The 14,891-nt window shown below is 43.6% G+C and overlaps 2 protein-coding genes across 4 annotated transcripts in view; both read right to left on the bottom strand.

Moving 5' to 3' along the window:
- Positions 1–1,813: 1,813 nt before the first annotated feature.
- Positions 1,814–7,357, bottom strand: fblim1 (filamin binding LIM protein 1). 3 transcript variants are annotated; one of them, XM_071382773.1, is made up of 8 exons: positions 6,796–7,357; positions 5,647–6,044; positions 5,293–5,450; positions 4,288–4,387; positions 3,769–3,938; positions 3,505–3,683; positions 3,212–3,332; positions 1,814–2,974 (listed from the first exon to the last, which is right to left on the bottom strand). In XM_071382773.1, the coding sequence occupies exons 2-8, from the start codon at positions 6,038–6,040 to the stop codon at positions 2,861–2,863; spliced, it is 1,236 nt and encodes a 411-aa protein (XP_071238874.1). In that variant the 5' UTR covers positions 6,041–6,044; positions 6,796–7,357; the 3' UTR covers positions 1,814–2,860. The 3 variants fall into 3 exon arrangements, with proteins under 3 accessions (XP_071238874.1, XP_071238883.1, XP_071238890.1); XM_071382782.1 differs by having other exon boundaries at positions 7,286–7,351; XM_071382789.1 differs by having other exon boundaries at positions 7,282–7,302.
- A 1,873-nt stretch (positions 7,358–9,230) lies between these two features.
- slc25a34 (solute carrier family 25 member 34) overlaps positions 9,231–14,891 on the bottom strand; it is a 28,196-nt gene continuing 22,535 nt past the window's right edge. The window contains exons 8-9 of the transcript XR_011672652.1: positions 10,978–11,855; positions 9,231–9,675 (exon numbers count right to left, since the gene is read on the bottom strand). The gene's annotated coding sequence lies outside the window, so the exon portion shown is untranslated. The remainder of the gene's footprint in view (positions 9,676–10,977; positions 11,856–14,891) is intronic.

Here is a 14,891-nt window from a genome sequence, read left to right as displayed (position 1 = left end):
TGCCACCCTTTCTGAAACTAACTGCAGCTCTTTGTTAAGTGTTTCGGTGATTTCACTCGCTGTGGTAGCTGATGTGTATTGTTGAGTCATCCGCATTCATAGACACACTGGCTTTAGCCAGTGGAACACACGTTTTTCCAGCAGCAAACTATGACCGATAATGTCAAAAGCCACATTGAAGTCTTAGCAAAACAGCTCCCAGAATATTTTCAGTCAATCATCAGTCATTTGTGTAAGTGCCGTGCTTGTTGAATGTCGTTCCCTTTAGGCGTGCTGAAAGTCTGTTGTCAATTTGTTTACAGTAAAATAGTATTGTATCTGGTTGAACACAATTTTTTCCAAAAGTTTAGTAAGGGTTGGTAACAGGCTAATTGGTCCGCTATTTGAGACAGTAAAGGGGGCTTTACTATACTTGGGTAACGGAATGACTTTTGCTTTCCTCCAGGCCTGAGGGCATACACTTTCTATTAGGCTTAGATTGAATATATGGCAAATAGGAGTGGCAATATTGTCCGCTATTATTATCAGTAATTTTCCATCCAAGTTGTCAGACCCCAGTGGCTTGTTATTGTTGACAGACAACAATACTTTTTTCACCTTTTCCACACTCACTTTACGGAATTCAAAATTACAACGCTTGTCTTTTATAATTTTATCAGTTTTATTTGGAAGTGTAGTGTCAGAGTTCGTTGCTGGCATGTCATGCCTAAATTTGTTAATCTTGCCAATGAAAACATAATTAAAGTAATTGGCAATATCAGTGGGTTTTGTGATGAATGAGCCACCTGATTCAATGAATGATGGAGCTGAGTTTGCATTTTTGCCCAAAATTGTATTTAAAGAGCTCCAAAGCTTGTTATCATTCTTTATATCATTTATTTGTTTCATAGTATAATTTATTCTTCTTTTTATTCAGTTTAGTCACATGATTTCTCAATTTGCAGTACGGTTGCCAATTGGTTGTGCAGCTAGACCTATTTGCCATTCCTTTTGCCTCATCCATAACATTTTTCAATTCCTCATCAATCCAGTGATTAAACAATTTTTAGTTCTTTTTTTATGGATGCATGCTTATTAGTAACTGGAATAAGCAATTTCATAAATGTGTCAATTGCAATCTGGTTGTTCCTCATTACACACCACAGACCAACAAATATTATTTACACCATCAACATAGGAATCACTACAAAACTTATTGTATGACCTCTTATACACTTCGCATTATCAAACACATCTATGCAGCCTCTGAGGTTTTAATGAATTGAGAAACCATTCGGTTAGTATGTTGCCTGAGGTGATCTGTGATTCTCCCAAAATGGCTTATTCCAAGGCAACCCTGTGCTGACAAGGCATGGCACACTTTACCTGCATGTATTATGTACGTGCTTTGACAGAATACACGTAATTCTTCCTAAATCAAAGAGCCTATTTGTATCATGGCTTTGTTGAATATTCTGTTCTAAAGGGTGTCGATTACGCAAGTCATTGACCACAGCATCTTTGTAGGCCAAACTAATTTGTGAAGGTTTTAATGGCACGTCGACTGTGCTCGGAAATTGCATAACACCATGTCCACCCCCATCATGGTTTATTTTCTTAGAACTGTACAGCCTCTGGTTTAATTCCTCTTGCATAGGTCATTTTCCTTGTATATATCCTATAACTAATATGTTTCTTTACTTTGTTAATGTTCACTGTGTTCCTTGAGTAAATTATGCATGCAAGCCATACATGGAACATGCTTGTCTCAAAAAAGATTGACAATGTGGAGAGGGCAAGGGAAGCAACAAAAAACACAAAAAACGAAGCACAATACTATATAATATATTAGTTTATTTTCTCATATGAAAGGATATATTGAGAATGAACATACAGCACTGAGCACTACATAATATTCAAAGAACGCATACGACAAAATACTTGAAAATGTATGTTGAATAAATATCTTTGGTGCATTTACTAGTGTGGGTTAAAAAAAAGAGTGCAAAGGTATCAATTTTGAAAGAAGTATAGGAGGCAATTGATAAAGATGTCTTGCTACGTAAACAATAATTGCAAATCATTTCTAAATGCTGTGTGATGAAGAAAGTTTGTTACATTCGAAGTCCAACGACTTATTCCCATGATGCAGAACTAGGAAGGCTCGTCTTCTCTCCCAGTTTCATCGATATTTCTCCTTTACAATCCAATCAGGACCTACTCTGTTGACTTTCAGCCTCCCTCTCCATATGCTCCATTGCACAGTTGGAGCGTCCCATCCTGGTTCCTGGGCCCGTATTCATAAAGGGTCTCTGATCCTAGATCGTCGCTGCTTTTCTGAGACGCTTTATGAATACGGGCAGGGTTTGGTACTTTCTAAATGTAATTCGTTTGGTTACAGTTACTAGTTAGTTACCTGTCCAAAATTGCAATCAGCAACATAACTTTTGGATTACCCAAACTCAGTAATGTAATCATATTACTTTTGGATTACTTTCCCCTTAAGAGGCATTAAAGAAGACAAAAAGGATCCATCAAACATTTGGTGTGTCATCATAGTGGTCTCTGACTTGTGTTCAGACTCGCTCAGGCGGAGCACACTAAAATGTACACCTTTTTCCAATGCTGAATTAAATGTCATTGAGAAAACAAAAAGGTGTCATCATTTCGCAAACATTCTTCCTAAATGTAAAAAAAGTAATCCAAGAAGTACATTTTCAAAAGCCTCTGTAATGTGATTACATTACATGTAATGGGATTACATTGCTGGTAACATAACTTGTTAAAGGTTAAGTTTTTTTGTAATCAGATACATGTATTTGACTACATGTAATCAGTTACTCCCCAACCCTGAATACGGGCCCTGATTCTGAGTTCAGTATTAGAGCTGGGCAGACTGAACCATGGTCAGGTGACAAGACTTACACAGCACCCTCTCATCCAGTGGATGGCAGCCATGGTCGTTTGGCTCTGGGGAGAGTTGGGTACTGCAGACCTGAACACAGGGTGTATAAAAGGGAAAAGGTTGTGAGATGCAGATGCCACAGCCAAAGTTTCCTCTGGGAAAAATTAAGATATTCTATTCTAACGTTATTCTATTCTTGCTGTTTGAACTGATTGTGAAGAACCCAATCCCCAGTAATTATTCAGCTGATTGAGATCGGCATGCAAATATAGCAAACACATATAACACTAACATATAAAGAGCCTTTCTCTTGTTCGTGTACTGTACCTCACAGCGATAGCAGTCCTCGTGGAAGGAGCGTCCCAGGCACTCCACGGTGTAGCTGTCCGTGCCATCCTCTCTTGGAATGATCAGCTGCTGGCAGGCACTACACTGGGGAGCGTATTTCCTTCAACAAACAAATCAGATAGAGGACAGTATTTCATTATTATGTATTCATGATGAATTATTTTCAATTACAACATTAAGCCCATTTAGTAGCTCTCATCATCAGGTAATCAGGATACGTGAGTGTGTCGGGAACAGAAGATGGAGATTTGTGTAGTAATGCGTTTGTTTACCTGTAGTAATCCTGGAGGCAATACACTTCCCCAACCTCTCCCTGAGCGAATCTCTGCTCTCCAATTGGTTGGCTGCACGTTGCACAGATAAAGCAAGGTGGGTGGTAAGCTCTTTCCAGTGCACGGATAACATGGTCTTTGATAACTTCCCCACATGCCCAGCAAAGTTCCAAACTGGCCTGTAGGAAAGAGAGTAGTTTATCATCATCATCTTAAGTCAATCTCTACTACATGTACTGTTCCTCCCCAGGAGGTTGTTTATACCTGGTAACAGTCCTCACAGAGTGGTATTCCTGCCTTATTGTAGTACAGTTTACCGGCCAGAGGGATATGGCACTGTCTGCACTGGAAGCAACTGGCGTGGTATGTCCTGTTCAGAGCCTCTATGGCAGTTTCACTCAGAGCCACAGGCTTACGACAGAAGCCACACACCTCTACGAAGCAAGCACACATATCAAGTCAAGTGTCAAATGTGAAAAGTGCCGGAAAACGCATGTAAAACTTCACAGGCTACCCACAGAATCCACACACCTCTACAAAGCACACATTCACATATCACGCAGGGTAAAATTACACATTGAGTCTTGAGGGTGCCTAATGTCAAAATCTCTGACAATTGTGTGTGTGTGTGTGGGGGGAGGATTATTTGATATTTCAATTGTTATGTGGTGTCCTTGATTTGTTATGGGGGTAATTCGAGCCCTGATATCTTAACTGTGAATTGTGAAAAGTGACATACCCGGATGACATTTCTATAAGGTCACAGACACAGTTTCACCTTACCCTTGCTCTCTATCATCTCTAGCTGCTCCTGGGATGGTTCCTTCTGTTCCCCCCCACTAGATGGTGTTCTTTGCTCTGGCTGTCTATTCACTGCAAAGCTCTGTGGGTAAAAAAAAAGGGGATTAAGTCAAAGATTCTTCACTTGCGTGACTAATCATTTTGTTTGGCACACAGACACGCTATTCTTCAGCCTTCCTCAACAGTGCCATTTTAAAGTAAAGTCAATAAACTATTTTCACTCTGTTTTCTCTGTCTCAACATTTGAGCATTTTGTAGGTTTTTTTTGTCCATACTTTCTGGATCGAGAGGGCTACAGTTCATGGTAACGGAGAAAGGTCTCACACACAGGGTGATCTTAGCAAAAATACATAAACTCCCCAGTGCCCCAGAGAAAGGGGAACAACACTCCATGTACCCAATAGTCCTGCTCTCTCCATTCAGGCATCTTTACTGGTTTGTGCTGTTATTGTTTCGATTGAGAGTTGGAGAACAGAGAACAGAATAATGGGGTGACAGGGAGGGTAAAGTTTCCCTGAGAGGGATCAACAGTCCTGTTTCTGAATTTTTTTTGACGAAAGAAAACGTAGAAGTGCTTTAGAAGCGGGTGCTAATGTGTTTTTGTACTGTGTCATCCACTGTATCCAAAAGACAGCTGTGTTTCCCCCCACTAATCTGTACTACAGATGTATCCTTGTTGTCTCCTCAACGGATTTCATGCACACTACAGAGTCTCTGCACACAGCGAATGGCACCTCTCAGTATCATGGCCTGCTAAGACATTATTGAACATTTCAACAGAATGGTCAAGAGATGAGGTCTCGTGAGAAATATATGTGGACCTGTTCTATAGTATTGTCAGAAGAAATCTAAACATGGAGGGCGTTGAACGGCAATAATATAGCCTGGTCCCACATCGGTTTGTACAGCCTTACCAACTTCTACGGTCATCGTGCCAGGGCTAGCAATAACATGGCATGGGATGTAGAATACTAGGGTCAATCTTACCGGTTGTTCAGACACTGTTGGTCTGTCTGGATACACAGGTCGGAGGATGGGAGCAGTTGGGGTCTCCTGTACGGGTGGAGGAGGCAGGAGAGGTGCAAGATCCTCCGTCAGTTGAGCATCCACAGACACAGGAGGAAGGGGAGGTGGAGGAGGGAGCTCTGTGAGGAAAAGAGGTTCCAGTGTGGCAATAATAACACTGCATTCAACATCACAACCCTGCCGGTCAACGTGTTATTTAAAAATGTACTTTGTTATCATTCATAACAATCCTGTCAGATGTAAATGGTAATATCTAGATTTCTTCACAGCAAAATGACAGCTTTTGTAATGAATGTACTGGCTGCTCCTCATTACCCTCAGGACCCTTGTATGCTGCGGTCTCTGTCTGCTGCTGCGTGTCTTCCGGACCCAGGGTGAGGTTAGGGGTCACTGGGCTGGGTGGAGGTCTGGGTTTTGAGGGTCTGGCCAGGGAAGGTGTGGAACTCTGGTCCCCGTTCTGTGCACTGCCCTTGGACTCAGACGGAGTCCTCTCTTGCCTACGTATGGAACCATGCTGCGTGTCACCGACACTGGGCTTACGGGTGCTGCTGTCCTCTGGGCTAACCCGCGTGGCTGCATGTGGCATGTCATTGGCGGTGGCGCTGTGTGTGCGCGCGTGTTGGTGCTGAGTGACGGTGGCTCTGTAAGGGGTCGTCAGCGTGATGAAGACGGAGGATACCATCCTCTTCTGCGGCGCAGCCGACGCCATGATGCTGGAACACACAGAATGCAATGCACAACAGTCCGTCAGGTACGACATGAAACACACTAAACAACACAGGACTTACTTGATTGCTATATCAAGATAAGCTGATATAACGTCCCACTGTAACTAGCACGTGTGAGGGACAAGCTAGGCATACAGTCCAGGTTATTGAACACACTGAGGCCCGATGGTGCTAAATTCCTGTGGGAGGTGTCTTTTGAATGCCTAGTCATCCCCACCGTTTCAACACTCACCCATACACTCATACATGAACATACAGTACGTATGCCTGATCTGTGTCATGGCACAGAATGTTTAGCCCACCAGAAAGAAATAGCTTCGCATTGTCACCTCTTGAACTTCCATTTCATAAAGGTGTGGTGGTGTACACGCTCTGTCAACTGTGCCAAAATACATTTTTACACCAGCTGACATAACCTATACATTTAAACACCACATACTTGCTTCACTCCCTCATGCAGTATAGTACATGTACACAAACATTTCTAAAATATTCATACATACAGTGTGCTGAACTCATGCATGAAAAACATACCTGAACAGTCAAAAATACACACTCACATGAGTACACACACACACGCACGCACGCACGCACACTAGCACAAAGCCTCACATCCTCTCTGCGGCCTAACTACTTTGAAATGAGACTCCTAATAATGGCCTAAGTGTAACAGTGAAAAACTAAAACCTCATTCCTCTCCGTATCAAATCTGATATTCTACTGTGCAGTTACGTACCTGAGTGAAAAATGTGGGCGTCAGCTCTGTATTCTGTCTTTCCCTCTCTGTGTGTCGGCACTCCCGGTCTGCTCCTCTATTGTCACTCCTAAGCCGCCACTGAGAGGGCGAGCTCTGGCAGAAAGGACAGCTATCTACAGAAAGCCACTCCTTTTCCTCCTGCACCTCCCTCCCTCTCTCTCCCCCTCCTCCTCCTTCCTTTCCCGCTGAATGACAACAACACTTTCCCAACCGTAAAAGGTGAACAGTTAATCACCAACAAAGTGCAGTAAAAAGCATGACACATTCAGACAAGCAGTCTGGCGCACAGGCTACGCGTAGTCCTGCACAAACGCTCCCGCTCAACACTCATGCATACTCACACGCGCGCACACACACAAACACGTTGGTAATGCGCACAGCACGTACAGTATCACATAGTACATGCTGGCCCCCCTCTTTTTCCTCCCTCTTTATCTTTTGAAATCCAACAGGATGTGACTGTACCTGCCTTTTCCAGCTGCCCTCTTTCTGTAGCTATCCTCTCCACACTCTCTCTTTCTCCGCTTTCCCTCATTGTTCTGTCAGTTTTATTTTCCCTACCTCCCTCATTGAGTCTCCCTTCTCTTTTTTTTTCTTTCCCCTCATTTTTCTCTTCCCATCCCCCGCTCAGTTCTATCACTCACTCTTGCTCTCATTTAGCCTTGACTAACTATTGGTCTCTAATGCAGTGCTGTAAATCAACAAGAACGTATTACCTTTTCCCCAATACTGAATGCTGAGGGCTAAAGGAAGTACAAGTCTACTTCTCACTAAAGTTAGATTCAAACCCCCTTCTCAATCAGTGTCGGGACTAATAGCAGCAGTAAATTAACACATTACAGTGCAACGAATCAAAGCAAAAATGAAACGGTACAGACAGAGAGAAAGAGAGAGATCTGAGAGTTAGAAATCAACTCTGTTCTGGTATTAGCCTCCTCTCCCGAGTCGGACTTTATCAGCTCTATCAGCAAATGTTTTGCCGTTGAGTGGAGCGTAACCTTGTGGAGCCTGCACCCTCATTCCAGCCAGAGAAGCTTGTGCAAGAGAAGGGGGGGGGCTGAACGTTGAAAGATTCAGAAAAGATAGGGGGCTTGATAATGGAAGGGTGAAAAGGAGAAAGGCACAGGCACAGGCCCAGTGCAGAACTGTGTAAGAGATGATGTGAGAGAGAAATGAGAGAACGGAGTAAGAGAGGTTAAACGGAGAGAAGTGGCTTGAGAGAGAAGGGGAGCTGCTAGAGGGGGAGCTGGGTCAGGGGGTCTGTGTTGTTCCAGTGTCTGAAGAATGGAATGCTGCGCTGCGGTGATGTCACAGCTGCAAGAGGGAGCATGCTCAGTGATGACATCAGCCTCTAAAATCTAGGCCCCTCCCCCACAGCCCCCCCCACCCCCCCTTCTTCAAGAACCCAGAAACCCAGATGCAGAAAAGGAGGAAACTGACAACGCAACTCATATGATTGGGTAAGGGGAGTTGGCCATTGTAGGAAAACAGCCCAAATTGTTACATCTCTATGAAATAAATGGCTTTTCAGTTGATTCAGTAGGACCCATTTCTACTGAATAAACAAGGCCCTTCCTGTGGCCTATATCTAAAACCCGGTTTCAACTCTAATCTGGTTCCATCTGCAACTATTTAAAACCCTAGCCATAGCCCTGGCATCATAAACCAAACACGGTCTCATTTCTCTCTTTCGGGTTAGTCGATAAAGCAAGAAGCATGTCTGTACTTCCTGTTTGACTGCAAGTGGCCCTAGACAAGAGTGTCTGCTAAATGACTAAAATGTAAATGTCCTAGAGTTGTGCAACTGGGTGTGTTGATGACAGGTTTTTAAAAGGAAAAGGTACACCCAGTGCAGACAACAGTTACCACACACACACCTCTCCCTCTGCTCTTCGACTCTTAACTTCTATCTTCTACATCTCCTTTTAATCATCCCCCCATTTTACCATCCACTGAACTGCTAACTCTGTATTCACCCGCCTTCTCTCACTGTATTGCCACGATTCTTAAATAATAGAAATGATCACCATAGGTGGGCCTGCACACAGACAATACACACACACACACCTGTTATATTTTGAATGGTCAGGACATCTGGTAAAGCTAAATAGCATACAATACCTAGCTATGCCACAAATCTACTGCAAAGTTATATAATAACATAAGTCACGTAGCCAGGGAACAAACTGTATATTTGTGGCTCTAGCAACCACACCCTTGTCACTATGGTAATAGACTGGTTAATAATTCAAGAGAAGATAAGAGTAAATAAACATCAGTCCCCTTGTGTAAGCAGGGTTAGGTCTCCCTTCACAGGTCCAAACAAGGTTATAAAACAGCAAACATTCATGTTGATATGATTTATGACAGAAACGGTGTGTACGTGACATAATTTATTTGTATTTTTTAACCTTTAACTAGGCAAGTCAGTTAAGAAACAATTCTTATTTACAATGACGGCCTACCCCAGCCAAACCCGGACGACGCTGGGCCAATTGTGCGCCGCCCTATGGGACTCCCAATCACAGCCGGTTGTGATACAGCCTGGAATCGAACCAGGGTGTCTGTAGTGACGCCTCTGGCACTGAGAAGCAGTGCTTCAGACCGCTGCGCAACATCAAAGCTTAACATGTCTATGTAAACGGGGACAGTATTGGATTTCAACAGTATCACTGAGTGAGACAGGCCAGTAGATGGCTGTATTTGAGGTAAAAGTTTCTTTTGTCTGAGGTAGAGTGAAACAGTAACTGGTCTGTGTTGTGGTATTCTGCAGCCTGATAGTCTTTCTGTGTGTCGCTGTCTGATGACAGGCTTCTGGAATGCCAGACAGATCTGCTTGTGAATGTCTTCTGCTCCCTCCTAAAGAACAATAGAAGCTGTCATGAGGGAAGTGAACACTATTATCGTGCAATCACAACAGTCAGAGCCATAAAATATGTTAAACTGACATCATTTGATGTTGTACAGGAAGAACCTTTCCCCTGTTTTAGAAGTATTGCATTTTCTCCTTAGTCCCTAAACATCCTCGCTCTGTGAGAGAAGCAGAAATGAAAGAGAACTTAACTGATGCCAACTACACTAGATTATCGATGCATTCATTCTTTTGATTTATGACATTTTTCTTGTGAGCACCGCTGTATTTAGTCTTCTGGGACAAAGTTGAGAGATGAGAAGCTGCATGTATAGACAAACACTGAACAAAAATATGAAACGCAACATGTAAAGTGTTGGTCCCATGTTTCATGCGCTGACATAAACAACCCCAGACATTTTCCATACGCACAAAAAAACGTATTTCTCAAAAATGTTGTGCACAAATTTGTTTACATCCCTGTTAGTGAGCATTTCTCCTTTGCCAAGATAATCCATCCACCTGACAGGTGTGACATAACAAGAAGCTGATTAAACACCATGATCTTTACACAGGTACACCTTGTGCTGGGGACAATAAAAGTCCACTCAAAAATGTTGTCAACAATGCCACAGATGTCTCAAGTTGAGGAAGCGTGCAGTTGGCATGCTGACTGCAAGAATGTCCACCAGAACTGTTGCCAAAAAATGTATGTTAATTTCTCTACAATAACTTGTTTTAGAGAATTTGGCAGTACGTCCAACCGGCATCAATCGCAGACCATGTGTATGGCGTCGTGTGGGCGAGCGGTTTGCTAATGTCAATGTTGTGAACAGCGTGCCCCATGGTGGCGGTGGGGTTATGGTATTGGCAACGGACAACAAATACAATTGCATTTTTTCGATGGCAATTTGAATGCACAAAAATACTGTGACAAGATCCTAAGGTATCTGTGACCAATAGATCCATATCTGTATTCCCAGTCATGTGAAATCCATAGATTAGGGCCTAATTTATTTATTTCAATTAACTGACTTCCTCATGAACTGTAGCTAAGTAAAATCAATGAAATAGTTGCATGTTGTGTTTATATTTTTGTTCAGTATAATTAGACAAGTTGACTAACAAATAGCCGACCCAATGTCAGAAATTCTAAGCATAAAAATATCTAAGCTTAAAACTATCGTTTTCACACAGCCCTATGAAGAAATGTTTTGCCATCCCTGCAGAGAGAGGGTGAAAGAAAACCTGAAAGACCAACATAGCAACAGAGAGAGCGAGATGTGTTCAAGCTGTGGGGCCACACTGACCTGGGGCAGAACTTAGGGAGTACCTGGGAGGGCAGCAGGCAGACAGCCTCCCCCCAGGAAGGTGACGAGGATGAGGAGCATGTCAGTCTAGCGGCCTACCGTCAGCATGAGCACCAGCAGGGTCCCCATACACAGGGCCACTGTGTGCAGTAAAGCCTCACTACCCGGGCAGCAGTGCTGCTCCTCTGTGGAGGACAATAGAGAAGTTCAATTAACAAATGTGACGCTACTAGGGTCATGTTCAGTAGTGTACACTGGAGCAAAAACATTGACTGAAAATGAAAATCTGTGTTCTTATTGGCCAAATTGAGGTCGTACTTCCCGTCATTTCACTCAGTTTTTAAATGTTTTCTCCCTACTGAACAAGACCCCGATCTTTACGTTTCTAAGAGGCGATTCTATTTTTGGTGCTACTGCTCTCAGTTGACTGATTCAACTCATTCTTTGCCTGCTAAGATTGAATGGAAATCAAGTTCTGATTGATCCATCCCCTTGGACTTAGACCACCAACAGGATGTAGCACATGTTCAGCGGCGCCCAGAACTCCAGAGACTCCCCTCTGACTGGACGTGGTGGTGCACTGTGGCGAGACCGGGCCGAAGGCCAGGACAACGGCTCTCTACAGCAAGGAGAGCGGCCGGAGGTCAGGAGGGTGATGCAGAACGAAAAGTAGCATTCAAAGCTGTGACGGGTGTAGAGCCTAGAGACATGGCACCAGAGAAGTTGGCAGTGACCCGTCAGCAGCCAACGGAGGCCAGGAGGCTGAGACAGCAGTGTAGAGCCCCCTCTTGGAGAAAGTGGAGACTGCAGCTCAGAGCACAGCCCCTGGAGAACCAACACCGGACCAGCATCAGCCGGGTGCTGCCTGGGAGGACATCCTGGAGACAGAGGGATACAGTAACGAATGGATTAAGGAATAAATGGAAGAATGAAGGACACCCAACACAACACTAAAATAACACTAGGAACCAAAAAGAACATGCTGTGTGGATGACAAAACTCCCGCTGTGTGTGCAGGGGATAACTAGAGCAATATATTGGACGATAATTCCACCGATATTCAATAAATAGGATGAAAGGGAATCTCGTGCTTATCTGAACATGTGCGGCTTACTCATGATGCATCACTGTCACAATATAAGAAATCCTCATTGAAGTACATTTCTTGGACAATTGCTGTTTTGGATGGCAATGTTGAAAATTCAGTGTGGAAAAATGACACCATTTATCCGCTGTAAAACAGTATACCAACAAGTTGTCCCCACCACAGAAAAAGGAATGGCGAGCGGTTTTCTGATGTCAACGTGGTGAACAGTGCCCCATGGTGGTGGTGGGGTTATGTTATGGGCAGGCATAAGCTACAGACAACGAACACAATTGTGTTTTATTAATGGCAATTTAAATGCACAGAGATAATGTGCATTCTTCACCTCATGTTGGTGAGTATGCAGGCCACGGGAGAACTGGGACATTTTCGGCTTCCAGGAATTGTGTACAAATCCTTGCGACATGGGGCCCGTGCATTATCATGCTGAAACTTGAGGTGATGAATGCACGGCCCCATGTTGCAAGGATCTGTACACAATTCCTGGAAGCTGAAAATGTCCCAGTTATTCTGTGGCCTGCATACTCAGCAGACATGTCACCCATTGAGCATGTTTGGGACGCCTGTACGACAGCGTGTTCCAATTTCCACCAATATCCAGCAACTTCGCACAGCCATTGAAGAAGAGTGGGACAACATTCAACAGGCCACAATCAACAGCACGATCAACTCTATGCGAAGGAGATGTGTTAACAGATGCATATCTGTATTCCCAGTCATGTGAAATCCAATTAGATTCACTGATTTCCTTATATAAACTGTAACTCAGTAAAATCTTTTAAATTGTTGCATGTTACGTTTATATTTTTGTTCAGTATAGTTATTGTATACATTGCAAATGTAGAGTGTGTGCATGTGGAACAGGCAGACATTTAACGAAAAAGCCACACAAAAAGCACAAAAAACATAAAGCAACTCCTCTCCTAATGTACCAAAACAAAAACAGTGGATTATTTCATCATACATATATTGAAGAAAGGCTGCCACTTAAGTACTGTGATCGGTTTGTTTTACTTAAAACATTTAATTAAAGTATTGTGGCTGGTGGGGGTCTACTTGGGGAGAGTCCACCAAGATGGGATGAGTGGGGGCCCCATGCACACCTCAGAGAAGTGTCTGATGCCCTCCCAGTCACCCCATCCCAATCCCCCGGCTAAAGCTCCTCTCCTTTCTTACCAATAACCACCATTGAATCTTAGTTGTTATGATAAACAAGGAATAATAATGATTCAACATCCTTTCCTAATCTGTCCAGGAACCCATTCATTTTACACTGGGTTTGCAAGTCACAACAAAATCAAATAAAATTACATTGTAGTATAATTAAGTGCTTCCTTCTCCTTCTCCTTCTCCCAAACGAAATCCAACCCTCTCCACCACCCCCTCCCAGTTCTCCCCCCTTTACCCCACCCAAGCCAAGCTTATCACCACCTCCCATCACTGCCCTCTCTTAACCACCCAGGCCAAATTAATCCCAACCTCCCTCCCTGCCTTCTTCTCAGACACATTTACACCCCTCTATACATCTACTTACTCATCCATTCACACACACACAACATATACCTTATGCCTCCGCACACCCATTCTCTCCCGCCCTCCTACACAGATTCATATTGACCAAATGATAGTACATTTTTGGATGCATTTTCCCTTAAAAATCCACCAGAAACAACAACTTCACAGCTATTTGTTTTAAAGCATATCCCAGGAGGCAATGCCCCTGGACCCCCCTAGAGGTGTGTTGACACCAGAACCCATGACCCTGACCCCCCGGAATATCCAGTGACAGCCCTACGGGAGAACTTAGGACCACTGGGGAGAAGACCCGGTGGCCCACAGACCAGTCAGGAGCTAGAACTGCAGCGTAACACTCAACCCATGTCCCCCCACCGGCCTGCTGCAAGTGAAGACCTTGTCCTTTCCTTCTCTTTACTGTCTCCATCCGATTCAGAACCACTGGTACAGGAGAGAGATTCAAGTAACGTTGAAGTTGTGTGTACCAATAATGTACACATAAACACTAAAGCATACAATAATATAATTAATGAATAAAGGTTATTTCTATACTTGCTCTAAATGAAGAGGTCCTTTAATGGGGTGGCAGGTAGCCTAGTGGTTAGAGCATTGGGCCAGTAACCGAAAGGTAACTGGATCAAATCCCTGAGCTGACAAATCAAATCGAATCAAAGTTTATTTGTCACGTGCGCCGAATACAACAGGTGTAGACCTTACAGTGAATTGCTTACTTACAGGCTCTAACCAATAGTGCAAAAAAGGTATTAGGTGAACAATAGGTAGGTAAAGAAATAAAAACAACAGTAAAAAGACAGTGAGAAATAACAGTAGCGAGGCTATAACAGTAGCGAGGCTATAAAAGTAGCGAGGCTACATACAGACACCGGTTAGTCAGGCTGATTGAGGTAATATGTACATGTAGATATGGTTAAAGTGACTATGCATATTTGATGAACAGAAAGTAGCAGTAGTGTAAAAGAGGGGTTGGCGGATGGTGGGTGGTGGGTGGGACACAATGCAGATAGCCCGGTTAGCCAATGTGCGGGCTATCTGCATTTGTCGTGCCCTCTTCACGACTGTCTTGGTGTGTTTGTTGGTGATGTGGACACCAAGAACCTTGAAGGTCTCAACCTGCTCCACTACAGCCCTGTCGATGAGAATGGGGGCGTGCTCGGTCCTCCTTTTCCTGTAGTCCACAATCATCTCATTAGTCTTGGTTACGTTGAGGTTCGAGGTTTTTATTCTGGCCAGGTCTCTGTCTCGTCGTTGTCGGTGATCAGGCCTACCACTGTTG

The sequence above is a fragment of the Salvelinus alpinus genome, chromosome 2, assembly GCF_045679555.1.
Source record: "Salvelinus alpinus chromosome 2, SLU_Salpinus.1, whole genome shotgun sequence".
NCBI classification, from domain to species: domain Eukaryota; kingdom Metazoa; phylum Chordata; class Actinopteri; order Salmoniformes; family Salmonidae; genus Salvelinus; species Salvelinus alpinus.
The sequence above is the reverse complement of the archived record's forward strand: the minus strand, read 5'-3'. Positions and strand labels throughout refer to the sequence as shown.

Excerpts from the sequence above, each read along its gene's own strand:
- fblim1 (XM_071382773.1), bottom strand. The coding sequence starts at position 6,040 with ATGGCGTCGGCTGCGCCGCAGAAGAGGATGGTATCCTCCGTCTTCATC. Across the intron at positions 5,451-5,646 it reads AGCATACAAGGGTCCTGAGG|AGCTCCCTCCTCCACCTCCC; the intron begins GTAATGAGGAGC and ends TTTTCCTCACAG. Across the intron at positions 4,388-5,292 it reads CAACAGTGTCTGAACAACCG|AGCTTTGCAGTGAATAGACA; the intron begins GTAAGATTGACC and ends TTTTACCCACAG.